Source organism: Peromyscus eremicus, unplaced genomic scaffold, assembly GCF_949786415.1.
Source record: "Peromyscus eremicus unplaced genomic scaffold, PerEre_H2_v1 PerEre#2#chrX_unloc_1, whole genome shotgun sequence".
Taxonomy (NCBI): domain Eukaryota; kingdom Metazoa; phylum Chordata; class Mammalia; order Rodentia; family Cricetidae; genus Peromyscus; species Peromyscus eremicus.
In genome coordinates, this window is record NW_026734288.1 from 7081717 (window position 1) to 7106335 (window position 24619).

Consider the following 24619-nt stretch of genomic DNA (forward strand, 5'->3'; position numbering starts at 1 on the left):
CATTTTCTTTCTTAATAGGAAATTATGAATACAATTTCATTCTGGAACTCAGATAACTTCTCTCTTGTTTGAATAGAAACTATTGGGTTATTGTTTTCTTGTCCAGTATGTCACCATTGACAGATCAAAGTGGAGTGCTGAGAAAAGGAAGAAAATACAGATAGACAGAGCACAGGAACACAGAAAAATAAATCTGAGATCAAGTGTTCTGTGCCATATGAGGAGAAACCACAACACAACATGCAAGTTCTGTGTCTTCAATACTTTTAAAACAAAAATGCGTATGTGAGATTCATTTACAAAAACCAGTTATGTCTCCTATTTACACTTGATAGAAATCACTGGAAAAAACTCAGAATGGTGCAAGAAAATTTTAATTACCACCTGGAGAAATCAGGTTGATATAGTTCTTCAACATTTTGTGACTGATTAGAGACCAGGCAACCCTACTCCTCCAGAATGAAGTCTATGACTATATTTTTCAATGTCAATAGGCCCATAAAGAAATACTGTTCTAATTTATGTTAATTTGCCAAATGCTTTAATGGCTGATAGGAGAATAAGTTAACTAAATAACGTATTCTGTTGTAAGTAATTTATAAAAATTTTCAAAAAGATCTGTTCTGAGAGGGAGGATAGTGTGATATATGTGCTGCGGACATGATGAGTAGACAGCTATGGAACTGGCATTAGTTGGGTAATCAAGAATTAAATATGTTTTGTGAGTCTGGGTTTGTGATTGTTAGTCAAGACCAGCAAAGATAATTTACATTCTCATAATTCTGGCAAAGGGAGACAGATGGATATACATTCAATATAGAAATATATCGCCGGGCGTTGGTGGCACACACCTTTAATCCCAGCACTCGGGAGGCAGAGCCAGGCGGATCTCTGTGAGTTCAACACCAGCCTGGGCTACCAAGTGAGTTCCAGGAGAGGTGCAAAGCTACACAGAGAAACCCTGTCTCGAAAAAAACAAACAAACAAAAAGAAATAAAATGAAGGATTTATACCTAGTTTGAAGAATATGGACAAATGGTAGGCTTTGGAAAAGAGGAGGAATTGTGATGTCCCAGGCATTTCAGTGATTCTATATGGATATTTTTCTAGTGATATAATGAAAAGAAAGGGATATCCCACTTGCTCCCCTTTCCCAACTTGCTATACAGGAATAAATAGCTGACAGTTGTGAGCTCCTGAAGCAGAGCCAAGAACAGAGCACAAACTGCTCAAAGACACACAGGATCATAAGAGCAGACTCACAAGTTGAATTTCAGCATGCAAGCCTGAAGCTGATTTTTTTCTAAAATCAGATCTTGCTTCCAATTTGTCAGTGAGCATTTGCATAGGAGCTCAAAAGAGTATATTGAACTCCAAAACCATATTCAAAAGTTAATGGATAGCTAATATTCATAACTTCTTTTGGGGACCTCAAACAGGTTTTATGTTTAAAAATCTGGATTTTCAGATGTGAACTGTAGATTTGAACTACATCTTACCTAGGAACAGATTGTTTCATGCTACTTCACAAAAAGATAAGGATGTTAAAAGAAAACCTTCCATGAACAAATACATTGTAGTAATTTCCTAATGTTTAATTAAATTTTGTAATTTTCTCTTCATCGCTGATGGGAGTGAAGGACGTGTCTGTGGTGGTACTATGTTCCCCAAAGTATTGTGCACCCTAATAAACTTATCTGGGGTCAGAGACAGAACAGCCCCTAGATACAAAGGCTAGAAAATGGTTGCACTCACACCTTTAATGCTATCATTCCAGAGGTAGAAATCCCTCTGGATTTCTGTGAGTTCAAGGCCATATTGGAAACAGCCAGTCACAGTGCCTCACACCTTTAATCCCAGAAAGCAAGCCTTTAATCCCAGGGAGTGGTGGTAGAAAGTAGAAAGGTATATAAGGTGTGAAGACCAGTAACTAGAAGCATTTTGGCTGGTTAAGCTTTCAGGCTTTGGAGCAGCCCAGTTCAGCTGAGACCCATTCTGGATGAGGATTTAGAGGCCTCCAGTCTGAGGAAACAAGACCAGCTGAGGATCCGGCAGCGAGGTGAGGTAGCTGTGGCTTGTTCTGGTTCTCTGATCTTCCAGTTCACCCCAATACCTGGCTCAGGTTTGATTTTATTAATAAGAACTTTTAAGATTCATGCTACACATTTCAGAAACTATGAGGAGCTATAATCAACTCTAAGCACATTTGGAAAACTAATACTGTAGAAAAATTCTAGAGCACATGCATCCACATATATAAGGACAGTTTAAATGGACCTATGTTGCACAGGTGCCACTGCCTCTTTCACATACCACAACCTATCAAGTGAAATGGCCTGTGAAAGGCATGGTTTAATTCTTTTTGAGTTTGTGGTGGTTTCAACAAAAATGGCCCCCAGAAGCTCATATATTTGAATGCTTTTTCTTAGTAGGTGGATCGCTTTAAGAAATGATTAAAGTTGTGGCTCAAAATAAGGATATTTCACAACATTTGTTGTTTTGAGCTTCCAAAGGCTCATGTCGGGCCATAGTAAGCAACACAAATATAAAGCCATAGAGGCATCCTACTCTGTAGAGAAGGAGTACAGGTCACACCTAAAGACAAAGATTACCTTCTACTTTGACCCTTATTGAATTTTCACATTGCTCTGTAAATTCCTTAGAACTGTTATTACTGTTGAAGACAAAACAGTGACCTCTAAGTGGTGAAGGCAAAGACAAAAGCACACAGCCAGAGCAAGAACATTAGTATCAGCTTCCAGAGGAGAGATTGGTAGCAGGTCTCAGCACAACAGAAGGTTATTGCAGGTTCACAAGGAGGTTAGTAGTTTACACAGAGAAATGATGGAATAGAATCTATAATCTAGTCACAAAACAGAATAGCAAACAGAAGAAAACTCACCTGATAGGATAATTTCACACCAGCTTATGACTGACAAATTCCATTTGGAAGTTTGTATTACATTTAAATACTTTATCATAGTATATAACACAGTATGTCTTTCATATCAATACTACTACTTTAATCATTATACATTGATGGAAAGATATGCCACCCTTTTTCACAGTGCCTCTTTCTTGAAACAGTCTACATTGAGCAAATAAATACCTAGGAAGAAGGATCATGGAACATGGTTTGTTTCTCATTCATAAGAGATGACTCAATTCCATTTTCAGTAGGACATGTGTATGCATGTTTTTTGCATATCAAAAGGCTACATCATGCATTAATGCAGAGAATTTATGCTAAAAAAAATAGCCCGGTGGCAATGACACACACCTTTAAACTCAGCCCTCAGGAGGCAGAGCTTGGTGGATTCTATGAGTTTGAGGCCAGCCTGGGCTACAGAGTGAGTTCCAGGAAAGGCACAAAGCTACATAGAGAAACCTAGTCTTGAAAAAACAAAACAAATAACAAAAAATAAAAAAAATAATAAAATGATGAGAACATAGTGGACAGGAGCACACACTTATGAGACATGAATTCTAAAGACTTTCCCTTAACAATCAGTTCAGAAAAAGAAAACGAAAGTCTTGTAAAAACTGAGGGGTAATGTAAAGGTTTGGGATCTTCGAAAAAGAAGCTTTTCTAGGAGAACAGACAACATGTCCCACTTCCACACATAATACACTTACCTGAGAAAAAGCCATTTTTTTTACTCTTGTCTCTGGATCCTCTCAGGAAACTTTTATCTCAAAATTTCACCTTCCTGATAATATTTTGGGTTTCAAAGCAAGAAAAGGCTCATATATATTCTACCACAAAAGAGACTGAAAGGCAGGATTAAAATTCTAACTCAGTGTACTATAACAGAGCAGAGATGTAGAACAACATGAGCTTCTGAAGGTAGACAAAACTACTTTCATGTATTCAGGTACTTAGTCTGTTTGGCCAGCATCATGAATGACTTTAGTACAGACCTGGCAACCTGGTTAAATTGACATGCTATAGCTAGCAGAGTCAAGATGGCATTTCAAAGGGAGGCTGAACACTGCTGACATTGAGAAGCATTAAAAATTCTCACATTCTTTTTCTTTGTGTTAGATGATTAAAGCAAAATAAGGCTCCCAAGGAGGATAACAGACAGTGTCTGTGTAGTATTCTCAGATGAAAGTAATTCTTCAACTAGGTAAGAAATCTAGTTTCTTGTGTCCAAGAAGCATGAGGGCAATGAATTCATCTCTAAAGTCTCCACTGACTTTTCTCATTAGGTACCATGATACAATTAATTGACCAATCCATGGAACTGGCATTCACTACATAGAAATCTGCACACATACTAAGGTTCTTTTTGTTTTCTACATGAGTTCCATAGTAATTACTCAAACACCCCTTTAATATTTGGAAGAAAGTAGGCAAACCTTTAATTTTTTTTGTCTTTTTCTTGCACTTAGGTAAGGTATTTACTAGAATCGGGGCTTTATGATATGCATGTCTATGTGCAGAAATGAATGCCCCGGAATTCCTTGGTGTTGTTTAAATTTCAATATTCAGTTTTTAGTTACTGCAGCCTATGCACATTTTTTAAATAGGATTCTAATGAACACTAATTCCTATTCTTGGATAGAAAGTCAAATTTTAAAAGGTCATAAACAAGATTAAAGAAAAACTAATCCTAAACTGAAGAAGATAAAATGACCTTGTTTGTATAGAGAATTTTGCAGGATAACCACCTCCTTCATAAATGAATAAACCTCTCACCATAGTCCAGATATGTATGTCAAGACTCTGCAGGAAGAAAAAGATTGGAACCCAGAGTAGGAGGAAGGAAATAAAACTGGGGTAGAATTAAATGTAGTCAGTTTAGAGAAATAGACAGAAGGATAACAATAACAATCATGCTTCTCCTTACTCGCAGCAAGCATAACAAATTACAATTATGTTAATTTGCCTGTATTTTCCCAGAAATTTATTTGGTAACTGCATGGACACTAATAGCTTCCTACAAGACAAATCTGGTATCTGAATTGCATGCTTATTAGTTGTATGGTATCATCTAGTCTGACCTTACTATATAAATTCCACACCTGCAGAAGGCACTCTAGACTCACTGAGATTAGGTGAGGAATCTGCCTGGTTCGTGAAAAGATTCCTTCTTTAACCATGCTTTTATCAGAAGGTTCTTTACCAAAGATTTTTAATTTAAGATCAAAGAGAATGTATGTCTGACACAAATTGACCAGCTATGTTTTTCTGAAACAAACACATTTCCATTCATGGACATAAGGCAGAGAAACACTCTGAAAGCATAACATACATATGCTCCACTAGGTTTGAGTTAAATGTTACCTCTTTTCTCCTACTAAACTTGGATCTCCACATTGTTCAAACTGCAATTAGAAGTCATTTCAAAGACATTATTAATTTATTCCTCATAATCCTCCCTCTATTTTACCTTTAAGTTTCTCTTTATTGATGGCTCCCAATATTATAGCTCTGAGGAAATGAAGAAAAATTATCTGAACTAGTTTGTGGTACATTGGAAATGGAAAGTACTGTGTGTTTTCCTGGAAATTTCAATTAAAAAAACAATATGCCTCAACGCCTACACATAAACAAGTTTGCACATGATTAAATTTAGGCACATGATAAAGCAGGTATGCAGTGAGCAGTCTTACATTTTTCAAGCCCATACTTCAGCGTAGAAGCCCATTAGTGTCTTGCACCTCAGTATTCAACTACTCCACTTAATTGACATAATTAAAGGAACACCCAGTATGGTTGACATAACTTGTTCCATAATGTCACTTCTTAAAATGTGACCAAGTTTTTTTTGTTATTCAGAGCCAATGTTTTCTAAGTACAGAGCTAACTCCTTTCACACTGTGACAAAAAGCTACAAGAGAGAAACATACACATACACACACCACACAAACGTGTACACAGAACATTGATCAAACAGAAGGCCCATACACTATTCTATACTGTTGAATAATTGCACTTAAAGAACCCACTGTTTTACTGCAGAGGTGTTATCTGTAGTATGTGTTGTCTTGTGAAAAAATTCTCTATTTTAAATTCTCTGTGTGAGTCAGGACCTTGATTATGACTTCCTGAATCCAGACCATAACCAATTTAAAATGTGGCTGTGAGAAACAGAGAAAACAGCATAAGGTATGAAAAGTCAGTGGATTTTGATTGTTTCACACACTCTCCAGTCATGACCAGTAGAAAAGTCTGCTAATGTTCACAAAATCCAAACTCATAGGAAAACTAGCATTGCTTGAGAGAAAACCCAGAACACTCACCGGACACTAAGATAAAGGCTTGATGATGTCAAAGCCGTTTAGAGGAAAAATAAATCTGTGCAAAAATAAGCTAATAAAAATAATAATAGAGTAAGATGATCATGTATTTATGAACATAGAGACAAACTTGAAGGAGACAAAATAGAAATCTATGAAACAGAACAGACATAATTGAGGGTCCCAAAAATCGAGGCAGTAGTATAACCTGAGAGAAGTGTTTCAGATCACTTTTCTGCTTTTCTATGACAGTTGAGAGTGGTTGTGAGTAGGAGGGGACTAATAATGAGATCAGAACTTCAGGAGCTACTTAGAGGCTTAATCCATGCAGATGGCATAGATCTCACTGATTCTACATGGTGAGTTTTCTTTTATCCATGTGCTCCAAAAACTATTAAATTCTGTATCAAGATGTAACAACAGAAATTGAGCTAAGTAGCCTTGGAATGAAATACCATAGGCTAGAGTTCAAATAAGCTTTTCTTCATTTGAGATGATTTTCTTCAATGTTCATGATCTTATACGACTTCATATGATAGTACAGGTATATGCACACCTACCTAGACCCACAAGAACACACCACATGCACTTAATTTTCTGAGGTTTTCTGATGGAATCATCTTTCTGTGTAACACAACTCAGTATTTCTTTTACTTATTGAATTTTCTGTTAATGTTTTCAATTGTGGAAGTCTTATTTATAGTAAATGAATTCAATTACATATTGACAACAATCAAACCTTGTCTCAAAATAAAGGATAATAGAAAAAGAAAACAACACACTAGATGTACTTCTTATAACATTTAAAAAATAGAAATTTACTTACAGAATAAATACAGCCTGAGTTATGACGAGGCCTCCAATTGTTGTTTTTTGAGTGATTTGATTTCTAGTAATGCATACACAATTTGTTCTACTCTTGGGAATCCTCTAAGTTCTAATATGACACTGAGTCATTGCTAAAACCAGCATGGTGTATTTTACAATATAAGATAGAGAGTAAGATTAAGGAAATATTCAGTGAAGTTTTATGATATTAAGGAAATATCAAGTATAAATATTTTTTCATATAATACTCCATAACATTCTTTTAAATGATTAAAGAGTGAAAATAATCTTCAATAAATATCATTGTGGGTGAAGATATGTGATATATTTCAATTTTAAGTTCTGTAGGAAAAGATCCCGTGTCTCAAAGTTATATTGATACACACTGGGCATTTGAATTATTTTCTCTATGAAATGAATAATTTGTGAAGGTTTAAAGGTGTGGAAGATTTTTTCTGTGACTTATAGATATTTTTATTTTATATTATTATACTCAAAACAGTTTATGAAATCTCCCAGTGAGATTTAGCTTTTACATTTGCTTTAAAAGAACGCTCATTTTACCATTTGTCAAAGCATTTATATAGATTCCTTGAGGAGTCATTTAGCCAATTTTCGATAAATGTTCAAAGATACTAGGTTATCAGGTATCTACCTTGAATTTCACTTGACAATATTTAAAGAATAAGTTACATCTTGTTTATTTTTGCTTGTATACATTTCTCTCTACATAATCAGTTTATAGAAATCATTCAGCCACAGTTCTAAACCTGTGGGTCATGGTCCCTTTGGTGGGTGCAATGACCCTTTACCAGGGATTTTGAAAGACCATCAGCAATATCAGATATGTACATTACAATTTATCACATGAACAAAATTATGCTTATTAAAGAGCAACAAAAATAATGTTATAGTTTAAGGTCACCAAGAAATTTAATACTATATTAAAATGTCTCAGCATTAGGAAAGTTAAGAATGACTATCTTATACTGAGACTCATCAGTAGTCAATGTACAAACAAAATTTTTTTGTCTGTGTGTTTGTACTGTTATTCTTCTACAAATTTAATAATTTATTAATTGGCCAGGTGGTGGTGGTGCACGCCTTTAATCCCAGCACTCGAGAGGCAGAGCCAGGTGGATCTCTGTGTGTTCAAGGCCAGCCTGGGCTACCAAGTGAGTTCCAGGAGAGGCACAAAGCTACACAGAGAAACCCTGTCTCAAAAAACCAAAAAAAAAAATTAATTATTTTATATCCTGACCTCATTTTCCCCTCCCTCCTTTTCTCCAATTCCTTCCCCAATTCCACTCCACACCCCAATCCACTCTCCCTCTGTCTCTGTTAAGAAAGAGGGAAGCCTCCCATGCATATCAGCAAAGAATGATCTATCAATTAGCTCTAATACTAAGACCCTCCTCTTGAAATTACATTAGGCAAAGCAATCCATTAAGAGGAATGGGCTCTGAAGAGCCAACTAAAGCATTAGGGACAGACTCTGCTCAAATTGTTATTACTTCCACAAACAGACAAACTACAAACATGTTACATATATGTAGAGGGCTAAGTTTGGTCACTTGAAGGCTCCCTGGTTGCTAGTTAAAACTCTGTGAGTTCTTAGGAGCAAGAAGAGAGGGAAGAAGAATTGTAGGAATCAAGGGGATCAAGCATTATCTTATCTCACTGTGAAAATAGAGACACAATTTACTTAAAACAATCCTTTCTCTCCTTCCCTTGAACTTATAATATTGTTCTTTGCATATGCTTATTTCCACTCTTATAGTTTTCTATAGAACCCAGTTTAAATTTTAATGATGTGTTTTTATTAGAATTGCCATCTCTGAAATAGCTAATCTTCATAATGTCATCATTTTTTTTAATGAAGATTCAACTTGTCAAGGAAAATATAAATAAACAAAAGGTATAATACATTTATTTGTACTCATAAAAACAGGAACTTAATATGAGGTTAAAAACAATCATTAAAATACACTCTTCAAAAGTTAAAATATTGGGAATATAATAATGGCATAGAATATAATAACATCACATGTAAGTCAATATCATCTTCAACAAATTGCATAAAATAATTATGTAGCTACTTGGACTTTGTATTGCAGTCATTAATCATCTATTAGCAATAATTCTTCTGTTTCACAAAGCTATTGCTTTAGTGTTTTCAAACAAGAACTCACTGTAAATATTGAGAATAAATGTTTTCATAAAGCAATATGCATAGCTAATTTTTCAATAAGCATTTAGTAATTATAAGGTCTACTTCTGAATAAATACTTCCAAATTCACATCAAGTGTAGGGCTTCCTAAAGTGATGTTTGTGATACTGTCTATGGAATGAATATTGGTCAAAGATTTGTTTATTCCACAAATTCAGAAGGAAATTTTATTGCATAAATATATGATACTGAAAGACAGTTGATAATTATTATAGAATTTTTTCAAATTTCTTTCTAATGAGTTTTCTGATGTCTTCATTTTCCATATTCTTCATACTTGTAAAGTTTCTCTCTGGTATGGGTTAGGAAAGATAAAGAAGTGTTGAGGATGTGGTAAATGAATGTTCACATTCTTAAAATTTATAAGGCTTGACTCAGATATGAGTTCAGTGATGATCTTTAACGGAAGAGCAATGGGTAGACAACTTGATGCATTTTTAGTTTTTCTGCGGTTTACCTCTAGTAAGGATGCTATGATGAACATGAAGAGAAGAGCCATGCCTAAAGCACTTTCCACATTCATCACACTTATAAGGTTTCTCTCCAGTATGGATTCTCCTATGACACTGAAGATTGGAGGACTGGACAAAGGACTTTCCACATTCATCACATTTATAAGGTTTCTCTCCAGTATGGATTCTCTGATGAACACAAAGAGATGAGCCATTCCTAAAGCACTTTCCACATTCACCACATTTATAAGGCTTTTCTCCAGTATGGATTCTCCTATGACGTTTAAGTTCAGAGGATTGGCCAAAGGACTTTCCACATTCATCACATTTATAAGGTTTCTCTCCAGTATGGATTCTTTGATGAGCACAAAGAGATGAGCCATTCCTAAAGCACTTTCCACATTCATCACATTTATAAGGCTTTTCTCCAGTATGAATTCTCTTGTGACATTGAAGATGGGAGGACTGGACAAAGGATTTTCCACATTCATCACATTTATAAGGTTTCTCTCCAGTATGGATTCTCTGATGAGCACAAAGAGATGAGCCATTCCTAAAGCACTTTCCACATTCATCACATTTATAAGGCTTTTCTCCAGTATGAATTCTCTTGTGACATTGGAGAGTGGAGGACTGGACAAAGGATTTTCCACATTCATCACATTTATGAGGTTTCTCTCCAGTATGGATTTTGTGATGAACATGAAGAGATGAGACATCTCTAAAGCACATTCCACATTCATTATATTTATAAGATTTCTCTCCAGTATGGATTCTTCTATGACATTGAAGATTAGACGATTGGACAAAGGATTTTCCACATTCTTCACATTTATAATGTTTCTCTCCAGTATGAATTCTCTGATGAGCACAAAGAGATGAGCCATTCCTAAAGCACTTTCCACATTCATCACATTTATAAGGCTTTTCTCCAGTATGGATTCTCTTGTGACATTGAAGATGGGAGGACTGGACAAAGGATTTTCCACATTCATCACATGTACAAGGCTTTTCTCCAGTATGGATTCTCTTGTGACATTGAAGAGTGGAGGACTGGACAAAGGATTTTCCACATTCATCACATTTATAAGGTTTCTCTCCAGTATGGATTTTGTGATGAACATGAAGAGATGAGAAATCTCTAAAGCACATTCCACATTCATCACATTTATAAGGTTTCTTTCCAGTATGGATTCTCTGATGAGCACAAAGAGATGAGCCATTCCTAAAGCACTTTCCACATTCATTACATTTATAAGGCTTTTGTCCAGTATGGATTCTCTTGTGACGTTGAAGATTGGAGGACTGGAAAAAGGACTGTCCACATTCATCACATTTATAAGGCTTTTCTCCAGTATGGATTCTCTTGTGACATTGAAGATTGGAGGACTGGACAAAGGACTTTCCACATTCATCACATTTATAAGGCTTTTTTCCAGTATGGATTCTCTTGTGACGTTGAAGATTGGATAAGTGGACAAAGGACTTTCCACATTCATTACATTTATAAGGTTTCTCTCCAGTATGGATTCTCTGATGAGCACAAAGAGATGAGCCATCCCTAAAGCACTTTCCACATTCATCACATTTATAAGGCTTTTCTCCAGTATGGATTCTCTTGTGACATTGGAGAGTGGAGGACTGGACAAAGGATTTTCCACATTCATCACATTTATAAGGTTTCTCTCCAGCATGGATTCTCTGATGAGCACAAAGAGATGAGGCATTCCTAAAGAACTTTCCACATTCATCACATTTACATGGCTTTTTTCCAGTATGGATTCTCTTGTGACATTGAAGAGTGGAGGACTGGACAAAGGACTTTCCACATTCATCACATATATAAGGTTTCTCTCTAATATGGATTCTGTGATGAATATGAAGGTATGAGAGTTTTTTATATGACTTTCCACATGCATTACATTTGTATGGTTTCTCTTCTGTAGTGTTACTTGAAACATTTTGAGTTATATTTGAATTAAAATCAAAGAATTCATTACAGTCTTTAACCTGGCAAAATTTTGTTCCAGTATGCTTTATACTATCCATCTCTAGATTTGAGTATTCAATTGTGACCTTCATACATGCATCACCTGTTTGTCTCTCATAAATATCTTGAGTATTAGTTCCATTATACTGAGTACAGTTTGAGAATTCATAAAGAATTTGGTCTTTTTGATTGTTTGTCCAATGCTTCTCTTTGATATGGTCATGTTGGTGCAAAGAAGTCTTTGAGTACTTATCAAAAAACTTTTGATGTGCATTGTTTTCAGAATGATTAACTGTCAAGCAAGTATTTATCTGAGAACTTTTAGGAATTATGTCATCAGTAGAGTAAATCCATGAGTCCTTGCCATTAAAAGGTATTTCAAACTGACTATTCTGGTAATTGTTTAGCAAAGAAAACTTAGCAAGGTCATTATTAACATCACTTAATATATACGGATTTTGAAGAGTGCTTTCCCTATGGTACATATTATGCCACATTTTATTCTTAAAATATTTATGTTGATCTAAACTGTAGAATTTGACACATAGTGGAAGTAATTGTTTAGGAAACTCTGCCAAATTTTGAGTAAAGGAAATAGCATACTGCTGATGATTTAAATATTTTTCTGTGCTTAAAGCATTCCTTTCTTCAGGGACTTTTGGAGTTCCATTTAATCCCACCACACTTGAAAAATATTGCAAAAAAATTGAACTATTACACTGTGTGTCCCTTTGTGAAGTTTTCACATACCCATGTAGAGAATAGCCAGGTGTCCATGCTTGGTGTGAATTTTTTTTGATATAATCATTTGGTTCTGAACTTGTAACTCTCACAGAGTGTGCTCTGCTTGGACACACTAGGGGTTCTTGATGTTTTTCATAACTAATACCTTTGGTATCTTTGTCAAAAACATAATTCTCATTGAAACATAATTCAGAGTCTCTGTTGTCACCATGAAAATTCCAGAATTTCCTTGTATGTAACACGTCAAGACCACAATTTTCACCTAAGCCTGCTCTTTGTTCCTGTAAAGAATCTTGTTTGTACTTCTGTTGAAAAACCTCCTGAGTCTGGTAGTATGACATATCTGGAAAAATTAAAACAAACTCTTGATTTGTAAAATGATTTGAAAACAATATGAGAATATAATGCATAAAATGACAGCAGTTTGTGGAACCTATCAATGCTGTATAGTAGGAAATTTTCTAAGTTTGACTGTAGGAACTAAATGTGCTTATAAAAATTAGTGTCTTTCATGGAATATTTGGTATTCATGAAGACATATAACAGGCAAACTTACACAATAATTTTGGGGAAAAAATGAAGCTCTCTCCCACTTGCCATGTAAATTGGAAACATGTCTCTTGTATTCCCTGCTATGATTATTTTTGCTGACACAATCATAGTCCACACAATCATAGTTTTTTTTTGTCGACTCTACTCCTCCTTGGGAACATCCACTTCTTTCCTTTTTACTTAACACAACAACCTGTATTGCACCCCCCTCATTGTTTCCCACAAAGACAGAATGCCCCTGATCCCTTCTGTAGGCATACACCAGAACCTGATCAATCATGGCTGCCATCTACTCTGAATTATTACTGTCCTACATAAGAGTGAGCAAGTATGTTCATGCCTACATATCCTCTCATCCACATGCAACAAATGCATAAGTAATAAACTTTGTGTCATTTCCTGAACACATGATCAAGATAGAAACTTCAACCTGTACTGCTAACTCTTACAAACATTATGCAGGACCCTGGCTTTCTTTTGTCCCTAGCAAGGGAGCATAGAATACTTCCCAATTCTCCTTCATTCATATCATCAGCACTTTTGATCCCAGTCTGGTGACATACATTTAATACTTGTTCTCAGATTGGTGGTTCCAAAATATCTCCTCATCCACATAACCTCACCAATCCCAGGTTCTAATCTGTATTTTACCCTATGTGCCCATATCTAGACTGATTATCTCTGTCCAGAATACTCCTACATTCACCCTTACAATGGGATGCCATTCTTGCAATTTTGCTCAGCCCCTGTGCCTACTTGACACCCCACCACCAATGCTATATCTAGCCTACACAATAAGCTTCCATGTACTTATTGTGGTCTGGTAAGTCTTCTTTGTGCATAGAAGACAGAAATTACAAAATAGTTCAGAGGACTAATTTTGATCACAAGATCACAGAATGTGATCACTACATATGCTAGTTTGAATAACAATGTTCCTAAAGGTCACACACTTGACAACTTTGTTTTCATGTAGCCACATTTTTTGACTCACAGTATGGGCTTAATGAATAAAATGTGGAACTGAGTTAGGACCTTGAAGTGTAAGAAATACAGACTATCTTTAGCTTCCTTTCAGGTGCTTCCTTGAAATTTGACATTTCAATGTTATCTTTTCTTTCTGCCACCTTTACTGCCTCTTGACTTCATCCCATGGCATAATGGAGTCTTATTCTCATGGTACCTTAAGCCCAATGAAACTTTTAGTTTTACACATTTCTGGTAATGTGTTTAATCAAAATAATAGAAAATCACACATAGACTATAAAGAATAAAGCCAGCATTTTACCACCCCCCCAAAGTCTATCAGTCTCATAGAAGTATTCTTCAATCCATAATTGCCATGATACAGAAGATGGAAGAACTATCATAAACACTATTAAAGTAGACAAAGTGCTTATATTAGACAAACAGCCCAATAAAATTAATGAGAAGAACCTAAAAAACTTGAGTGATGTAAGAAACACAGAGACATAAATGAAGACAGTCCAGTCTCAAAAAAATTCCAGAAAAGTATAGATTTATTGATGAGAACTCAGGCGAAAGTGAAGTTGTAACAGGAAAATAATTTAAAAAAATCAAGATAAAGCTTTATAAGTAAGACAGAAAAATAGCAAATATAATATCAAACTCAATAAAAACAAGAAGAACAATTTAACTGCATATCAGAAACAGACACATATATATTTGTATTTCTAAATATAGCACTAAAAATATTACACAGGTAAAGATCAACACTATAGTAAAGAATATATATATATGTGTGTGTGTGTGTGTGTGTGTGTGTGTGTGTGTGTGTGTGTGTAAGATAAGAATCTTACCTCAATGGCATAGATAAAATCTTCCCCAAGAGGATGAAAGACAAATTTGCCAAACTCAAGAAAATCATAACATTGCAGATACTGAAAACCTTCACAACACCAAATAGGCAAAAATATAAAAAGAAATATAACACAGAAAGCACTAGTTAATATACAAAACAAAACACGTGCATTAAAATATGAAGATGGGGAGGCTTGAGAGATGGCACAGTGGTTAAAAACACTGGCTACTTTTCCAGAGTACCCAGGTTCCATTCCCAGCACCCACATGGCAGCTCACAGCTGTCTGTAAATCCAGTTCCAGGAGATCTGACACTTTCACACCAATGCACATAAAATAAAATTAAATAAATTATAAAAAATAAAATATGAAGAAGGGAATTAAATGTCTCATGTAAAGGAAAGCCCATTAGAATAATAGCTGATTTCAGAGGAGAAGGAACTAACCAAAAGAGCCAGAGACAGTGCAATTCTAAAGAGAATAAGGGCTGATACTGACTACAGTAGTAAGCAAAACTATCTGCTATAATTGAAGTAGAAGGGAATTTTTTTATGAATTAGAAGGTAGGAAATGATTCATAACATGCACACCAATAGAAAACAAGGGACAAGAAACAGTATTTAAGACTGCCAGGTAACTCCAGCCAGAACAGCAGATATACTTACTAACTGTAGACCTTCACCTCAACTTTTTCTTTTATTCGTCCAATCCCACAGTCCCATCTTCAGCTCTGATAAAATGGCATGCTGTAGGTTCCCTGCTGCCTGTGATTTTATCTCCAATGGTTAAAACACATCTTCCAATTCTAACACCATTTTTTCACAACCTTTCTTGATCTCAGCACATAACTCTGGCAGGAATTCCCTGGAACTCCAGAGGCCCTCCTGCCATGTAAGAAGTAAACTCCAGGACTTCACCTCTCACAATAGCTCTTTAACTCCAATGTAACAGATTCAGCCCAAGCTCTGTAGCAGAACTCCAGCAGCCTCATCCTTCCCTATGTCAGAGTATCCCAAAACCCACCCCTGAACCTATCTTCTATACCTGATTGAATTGCCCACACTCCAAATCAAGCAGAAACAAAGACCCAAGGACCCAACTGGGAAGGGAAGCAGGGAGGCAAATTGCTGATTTTCACCTCTTTCTCTGCTCTTCTAAATTTATCCCCCAAGACTCATCCCCAGATTTGGAAGAAAACACAACAACTTCTGATGACATTTCTTCCCTCCTGCACTAATCTAAAAAGGATCACACAGATTTCCCCATCCAAATTTTCATCTCTTAACTCATTGATTTGTTCCTACTTGAAACTACAGCAGTAATTCTCTTCAAACAGAGGCCATCCTTACCAGAGAATCAAATACACTAGTTGCACATTATCAATTCTGCATCCATGTCCCCATGTCCTATGTCCCAATCTCATCCTCAGACCTTTATCAGACATTCTGCTATTGACTCTACTCACTCGTGGTCCACTTATTAGTGGATAAGAGCCATGAAGACAATGATAACAAAGCTACAATCTGTAGAAGCACAAGGGGAATGAAACAGATATATCTTCTTTAGGAAGGGAAATAGAATAAACAAGTTTGAATAGATAGCATAGGGTGAATAGAGATGAGGTTCTAGGCAGGAGTACAGGTTGAGACTGATAAAATTAATGTCATTTGAGGTGTAGCATTGAAACAAAATGGAGTAGGAACTTCCAGAAGTATACATGAAAGATATCAAAAAAATATTGCTAAATAATAGGGGAATCAGAGTCCAAAATATCACTCTCTTATAATCTAAGACATATTTCATTATAAAAATTGTGTTCCAAACAATTGAATGTTAGCGAAGTAGACCAAAGTATATACCCAAATGTGCCTGGCATTTGCTAGTTTTACCCCTTCCTCTCTGTGAACTGAAAATAAAGTTTAATTACCGAAGACAATAATGATATATATCATTGAAAATTGAGACGTAGGCCTAGTGCCTACAGAGAGCACTAAACCCTATTTTCTTTGATAGAAGAACAATTTCTGCATTTTCAACAGAAACATATGCCAACTCATCCCAAACAGCCATTTTCTTCAATGGTATTCTGCCACCAAGATAAGGTAGGACAAAGGTGGAACAAAGATTGATGGAGCAAGTAACCAATAATTGATTTGAATTAAGGCCATTTCTCTAGACGGATACCATACCTGACATTTCTTAGATGACCATAAACTTGATACTAGAAAGCCCATGGGATTAGGATAAAACAACATACTGCTTATCTAAAGAAAGAAAAATTGTAGCAATAAAATGACTCGTCATGACATTCTGCAATACTCATAGGTCAGTGTGTTGTTTACATGTTGTCAGGGAAAGTTTCTCCTAAAGAATATACAAAAATATCGAGATACTGCCAGAAATTCTACAGTGAGTCAGAGAGACTTTGAACACTCAACTGTAAATGAGATCTTTTTATCGAATACCTCCCCTCCATTGCTCAGGCAACCCTGCAGAAGAGGAGGTGGAGATAGTGTAAGAGCCACAGGGATGGCAAATATCAAGAAAACAAGGCCCTCTAAATTAACATGGGGGAATTTCATGTGAACTCAGAGAGAATGAAGCAACAAACACAAGGACTGCACAGGTTCGTTCAAATTTTCTGTGTAAAAATTATGACTTCTAATTTAATGGTTTTATGGGATTATTGAGAATGTTCTCTGTTTTTTTTTCTGTGACTTTTTTTTGTTCTGTTTTTTTTTTTTGTCTTGTAAAACTCCAATATGGAAGATTTAATCTTATAAGAATTAATTTTGTTACATTTAAAAATAATCAAAGATTGAATTAAACCAAACCACTATTTTACATGTGAACAAGTGAACTGACACTTAACATACTGAGACACAACATAACTTTTCTCCAATAGAGTGACACTCAGTCTATCTATAGGTGTTTCAATTTTTTAGCTGCCTAAGAATATCTTAAATTGATAAAAGACTTGCCTTTCATCTCAGCATTTGAAAGGCAGAGGCAGGTGATTCTCTATGGTTATTAGGCCATCCTGATCAACATATTCAATTCTTGGCCAACTAGGGCTACATGGTTATAGACCCTGTCTCAAAAAAGAGGAAAGGTGAGAAAAGTAAATCATATGTCCAGGCAATAAAAAAAATGCCAATAGCGTCAACTAGGCAACGTTGTCCTGGGGAACATTAAGATGGATGGGTTTCTACTCTGTAAAACTAGTTATCAGCAAAGTAAACCTTGATCTTGGCCTCTCTATGTCTTGTCCTAGTGTAACTAACTGATAGAACTATCCCAGATGGCCCTTCGATGTGAATCACAGTCTGACTTTTTCTTAAAGTGTTCTTCACTGACTTGAATGCAGACTGTGAATGGTGGCCAGAGTGCATTACAATCTGTATTTTGCAAAGTCTTAGATCGCTAATAAGTTTCTATTCAAAAATACAAAAAAGCAAGCTGGATAGTGGTGACACATGCCTTTAGTCCCAGCACTCAGGACACAGAGGTTTTAATCTCAGATCTCTGGGGGCAGAGGCAGGCAAATCTCTGTGAAATCCTGGCTGGTCTGGACTACAGAGCAAGGTCTAGACAGCCAGGGCAGTTACACAGAGAAACTCTGTCCCCCAAGAAGCACCACATTCATAAAAGACCTACTGAACAAAATTTATATTTTCAAAGTAGACTGAAAGGTAGAATTGTATTTCAAAGTAAAATATCATAACTCAGAGTTTACATGTGAAATTCAAAAATTCTTTTTAAGTGTAAATTATTTTAAATATAATTATATAATTTCATTTTAACATTATCCCTGCCACTTTTCTTCCAAATCCTCCCATATCTTCAAATAAATAATATAACCTCCAGTTGATAATTGTTACAGTTACATATTTATGTAAATATTTTTTCAAGTATACATACAAAATATATAACTTCAGAATGTTAGTCCAGCTTTATTGTTAATGATTATATCATTTCAGGTCTCACCAGTTTGCATTAGACAAGCACTAACAGGGATAACCCATGGCAGATGGCAATTCTCCTGGTCACAGCATTCAATAGGTGTCTATCATTCTTTGATTAGAGATTTGAGATAGAGGGACACTATGAATTGGGAAACAAAAATTTGGGAAAAATTTTCAGTTATGATGGAAGGAAAGTCAGTACAATAGGTGAAAGAGAGACTAGCAGTAACCTTAGCACCAAGCATAAGAATCTTGATTCAAATTTTCTGGTATAAAATACATATTATGTGTAATGTGGATTCTATGACATTTCTTTTCCTACCTGTATGCCCTTGAATATCATATCATCTTAGAATGACACATAAGTCCTCAAGCATAACATATAACAGGTATGGAGAGAGTGAGAATCCTTTATTTTCCCATTTGCAGAAGAACTGTTTTGAGTGTTCTCCATTTAAAATGTTTATGTTGGTAATTACTTGCAATAAACATATTCTATGATATGTATAATGTGTTCCTCCTACTGTTGAATTTTATAATGAAGTGGTGTGTTTGTCAAAAGCCTTTTCTGAATTTAATGAAGAGATCATTTGGGCTCTCATAGACTGTTCTTCTAATGTATTACATGTATTGATTAATTAAGTTGATTCTTATTAGCATCTCTTTGATGAAGCCACCTTGATCCTAGTAGACAATTATTTTCAAGTGTTCTTGAAATGGAAATTTTCCATTTTGTCCTATAATTGCAAATGTATTGGTGTCAGTTTTTCTCTAATTATCTGGAGGGATTCTTTCCTGTATTCATTTGGCTTTCTTAAGTTGAATTTTTTTATTGTTCTTTCTGTTCAACTTTAGAATATGCAACATAATAAATTATTTATGTCATTTGATTTATTTTTGTTAGGTTCTATGCTAAGAAATTCACTCATTTGTTTTTGATATTATACATATTGTAGGTAAATGGATGGAACTGAGAAGAATTATACTAAGTAACTTAACCCAGAAAGACAAATACTACATATTTTCTCAAATTTATGGATGCTAGCTTTTAAGATTTTAGTCTCTATGTTTTCCAGAGTTTTTAGTTAGCTAGTATGGGCCAAATGGGATGTTGGAATTTTCAACAGAAGGGATAATTAAAAACATCACTGTTAAAAAAAGGAGAAATTAAAACAGTATAAAGTCATTAAAGTGATGATAGAGTAGTGTAGAAGAGCAAATAAAAAGAGGAGTTACTATGATTATAGGCCTGTTCTTGATAATCTTAAATTTTTATTTATATATTTATTGACTCTATGTATATGGGCATGTATATGATTGGGTGGTAGTTTTGAGAAACCTCGTTCCACTGTCTTTGTCCTGGTGATTGAACTCTGCAATTCAGATTTGCAGGAAAGTATTTTTATCTCTCTGGACCACTGGAGAAATCTTTTGAAGAAACATAGACAACTGTACTTCTGTAGAATCTTGTTAAAACTTGTGTATATCTAAAAACAATTTAAATGTCTTTACTATGTGATGGTGTACCCAATACCCAAACTTGAAATCATGTGACAACAAATAATGCTATATTTTTATATCATTAGATTTGTGCATCACTCATCCTTCACTTAAGAAACTTAATGTGACGATTTTGGAGAACTAATCCCTACCTGGCATTTCTTTATCTTAATCCTTGCATCAGGGTTCAGGCACATATGAATAAATGGATGCAGAGAGAACATAAAGACAAAAAATGGTAAATGACTCTAGGGAAGAAGTTTACAAATAGTATAAGAATAATGGCAATATAATCACCAAGTCCATGACAGCAAGGCCAAAACCCACAGAAACTCAAGACAGACAAAATCTCAGCTTGTAAAGTCGAAAGTAGAACAATAGTCACAATTTTTTGACAAGAACATTTGCAGCCCTTAGCTTCTAGGAGTCAGAAAACCATTTTTTTTAATTGAGTAACACCAGGGTATATCAATCATATTCAAAGCCTTGTGTTCAGAAATTGTTGTCCAGCAGAAATTTTCCTCAATTTTTTAATATATTTTCAGTAACTTCTTTGATAGAGAGAATGAGATGGGATGTGGGAATCAGGACATTAAGTGAGTGTGGTAAAGGGATGGTATGCAAGAGGTAAAAGAAATAACAATAAATTGATCCAGAAATATTGTGAAAATTTTAAAAAAATACAGAAAAACATGAAAATCACTGTAATATAAGAAAAAACCCAGGCATTTATTGGAACACAAAATAAAGCACCACAAACATTGTCAAATTACTACTGGCATTCTAAATTTCATCTTCTCACTATTCTGAATAAATGAGGGAGAATCATGTAAAATTCTGTGTGCTTGATCCTAGTACACAATTCTAAACGAAATTCTCAGGCATCGCTTCTAGTTAGGAGCTAGGCTAATGCAAATGAAGTAATTTTTTGTTTCTTAATTGTACTTGACAAATGAACTAGTTTCCTTCCAACTTACCTGAGTCTCTACCTTCTACTTCCCCTATGTACATGATCCAGGGTTCTTTGTTCTGTTCAAGACAGGTGACTAGCTCTGGTTTTGATACAGAAAGGCCTGTGAATTAGAAGAGAGATATGAAAATTACTTAACATGATGTGGAAAAGTGTTGACATCTAACACATGCATATATTCAGTGGATATGAAATTACATAAACAAAGACTCATAAGTGGAGTCTTTTTAGTATATACTTGAGAGTTTCTGTAGACTTTTTAGAAAACTTAATGTTCAGTTTGTAGACATTCAACTTTCCTTTATTTACCTGTTACAAAAACAAAACTGTTGGAATCCAACTGTATTCACAAATTATTGTGACTGACTGACTGACTGCAAATACTTGGATTTAAGGAACTATTAGGCTAAATTAAAAGGCCATTTAAAATTTAAAATATGAAAAATTTCAGTCACTATTACACTCACCAAAATGTAGAAATAATTGGAATTCATTGATAGAAAACATTTCAAATACTAATACAAGTTGCTAGACATTCCTAGTACTAAGCTGCAATCATGAAAGAATTTATTCTCACCTACAGAAACCAGGTTGCTGTAGTTCTCCAACATGACCTCTCTGTATAAATCTCTCTGAGATGTGTCAAGGCATTCCCATTCCTCCTTGGAGAAGCTGATGGTCACATCCTTGAAACTCAATGGACTCTGAAGTGAAAAATTTTCTTTGTTACGTTGGTTTGAGTCCTTATTTGCCCCACAAAAGAGTATTTAACTAAATAAATCCCTATATTATCAGTAATCAATCTTCAATTTTCAAATGTTATACATTAAGAGGGAGGATGTTGTGACACTTTCATGAGATCAAAGTGCCCAACATTTAAACATTTCATGAAATATGTGCCTTTTCTCAGTGATAACATCTGAAGTTGTCTTCAGTATGAATTGAGTTTCAATATTCATCTCTAATATCAGAAAATTTATAAATACTTCAGATCATGAAGTCATGTAGAAAAGTCATATTGGGAAATAAAAGAGTCAGGAAAGAATTAAAATCAGGATGTAGAACAGAAATGACAGTGATAATAAAGAATTTATTTCAAAAATATAAGAAAATATAAAAATATAGGTTTTGTAAGAGTTTTTGAGAGCTCTGCAAATGAAGCACTTATGTGTGGAATGTCAATCTGTCCCATCCTTGTTTAAGCATTTATCTGAGAACATGCCATCTGTTCTTCCCCTTTCCTATGGATCCTGTCAGGAAGTTTATCTTTTTATTATTTTATTTTTTGGTTAATCGAGACAGAGTTTCTCTGTGTGGTTTTGGAGGCTTTCCTGGAACTCACTCTGTAGCCCAGGCTGGACTGGATTCACAGAGATCCACCTGCCTCTGCCTCTAGAGTGCTGGGATTAAAGGTGTGTGCCACGACTGCTTTGCCAGGAAGTTTACCTTATAGTTTCATTTTTCTGATACTATTCTGTATGCAAAGGTAGCAGCAGCTGTATTCCCTGCTATCACACTCAGAGACCAGAAAGTAGGTAAAAAAAAAAGTCCTCAAACAGAGATGCAGAGACCATGAATTTTTACAGAGAGATCAAAACTTAGGTTCTCCTTTTCTACATTGAGAGGGTCTGTTATTCCAGCAGATCATGGCAATTTCTACAACCTGGGTACGTGGCCTCACCACCCTGCTTTTTATTGTGCACAGACATTTTAAATTGAGTCTGAACACAATTGTAAGAAATTGTAGTGACCCCTTCCTTACATTCCATTTTCTTGACATCATTAATTAAAATATAACAGACACCTGTATTTGAAATAGTGCATGGAATGTGAGCCGTAGCCTCAACTTAATGTATTTCTCACCCTGGCTTAAGAAATGCACTTGCCTACAATGAAGGCACACTAGAAAATTGATACCTCAACAGTGTCTCCAATGAGGCATTCCCTTTAGTTTCCATGTTTCATTCTAAAATTCCACTATTTTTCAGTTTTACAGAAAAACAAATGATTAGATTCTCACTTAAGTTTATTTTAAATAGTGAAAAACCTTCTTTTGGATTCACTTGCAAACACTGTATCTAAATAATGGCATCCTTGCACCCAGGTTAATATTGTTGGTCATTAATGAAGACACTTCAACTCCTACCACCTAAAATTTCCTTGTTGAGACTTATTGTTTGTGAAATCAGCATGAATATAAATATAATTTGCCTACAAATTCTCCATTAGTTCATTTGTTCAAAAATGTACTCTATAACCATAGGATGTAATAGTGCATCAGCTCTCAGGTGTGTGATTGTTAGCATGTGTCAGCAAAACAGAAGGGCATTGCAAGTTCACAATAGCGTTAATAGATAGCAAAGAGAAACAATGGAATAGACTCTCTGAATCCAGCCACAAAACAGAACAATAAGCAGAAGAAAACTTGCCTGATAGGATAATTTCATATCACTTTATGACTGGCAAATTCCATTTGGAAGTTTGTATTACATTTAAATACCTCAACCTAGTATATAACACAGTATATCTTTCATAGAAATAATAATTTAAACATTATCCATTGACAGAAAGACATTCCATGCTTTTTCATAGTGCCTCTTTCTTCAACAGTCTATACTGAGCAAATAGATACCTGAGTAAAAAGATCATGGATCATAGTTTCTTTCTCATTCATATGAGATGACTCAATTCCATTTTCTTAAGACATGGTTATGCATGTATTTTTGTATATCAAATTTTTATACTATGCATTAGTGCAGAGAATTTATTTTGAAAAATAAAGTGAGAAAACAGTGGAAAGCAGCACACACTCATATGACATGCATTCAAAAAAAACTTTACCTTGACAACCACATCAGAAATAGAAAAAAAGAGCCTTGTAAAAACTTTGAGATAATGTAAATGTTTGGAATCACCACAAAAGAAACATTTGTAGGAGAACAGGCAACAAATCCCATCTGCATACACACATTTACCTGAGAAAAAGCCATCTCTTTTTTCCCTTCCATCTGAATCCTCTCAGGAAACTTTATCTCAAAATTTCACCTTTCTGATAATATTTGGGGTTTCAAAGCAAGAAAACCCTTGTATACTTTCTACCACACTAAGAGACTGGAAGGAGGATCAAAAACCTCACTCTCTGTACTTTATTGGAGCAGTGATGTAGAAAAACATGAGCTCCCAGAAGCAGACAAAACTCAGCGTTCTACTTTCATGCATTCATGTAGGTAGACTGTTTGGCCAGAATGAATGACTTTAGTACAGACCTGGCAACATGGTTAAATTGACTTAATAGAGCTAGCAGAATCAGGTGGGCATTT

The 24619-nt window shown here is 35.1% G+C and overlaps 2 protein-coding genes across 2 annotated transcripts in view; both read right to left on the reverse strand.

The window, feature by feature from the left end:
• The window catches only part of LOC131900967 (zinc finger protein 100-like), a 38193-nt gene extending 13904 nt beyond the window's left edge, over positions 1–24289 (reverse strand). Inside the window, exons 1-3 of the mRNA XM_059252270.1 lie at positions 24275–24289; positions 21877–22003; positions 21307–21402 (exon numbers count right to left, since the gene is read on the reverse strand). Coding sequence (XP_059108253.1) covers positions 21307–21402; positions 21877–22003; positions 24275–24289 — 238 coding nt within the window. The remainder of the gene's footprint in view (positions 1–21306; positions 21403–21876; positions 22004–24274) is intronic.
• LOC131900883 (zinc finger protein 91-like) lies at positions 9857–11806 on the reverse strand (the record flags this gene model as incomplete). Its single annotated transcript, XM_059252210.1, has 2 exons — positions 10557–11806; positions 9857–10478 (listed from the first exon to the last, which is right to left on the reverse strand). Coding segments are annotated over exons 1-2 (1872 nt in total), but the record flags the coding sequence as incomplete, so codon positions are not given.
• Positions 24290–24619: the final 330 nt, after the last annotated feature.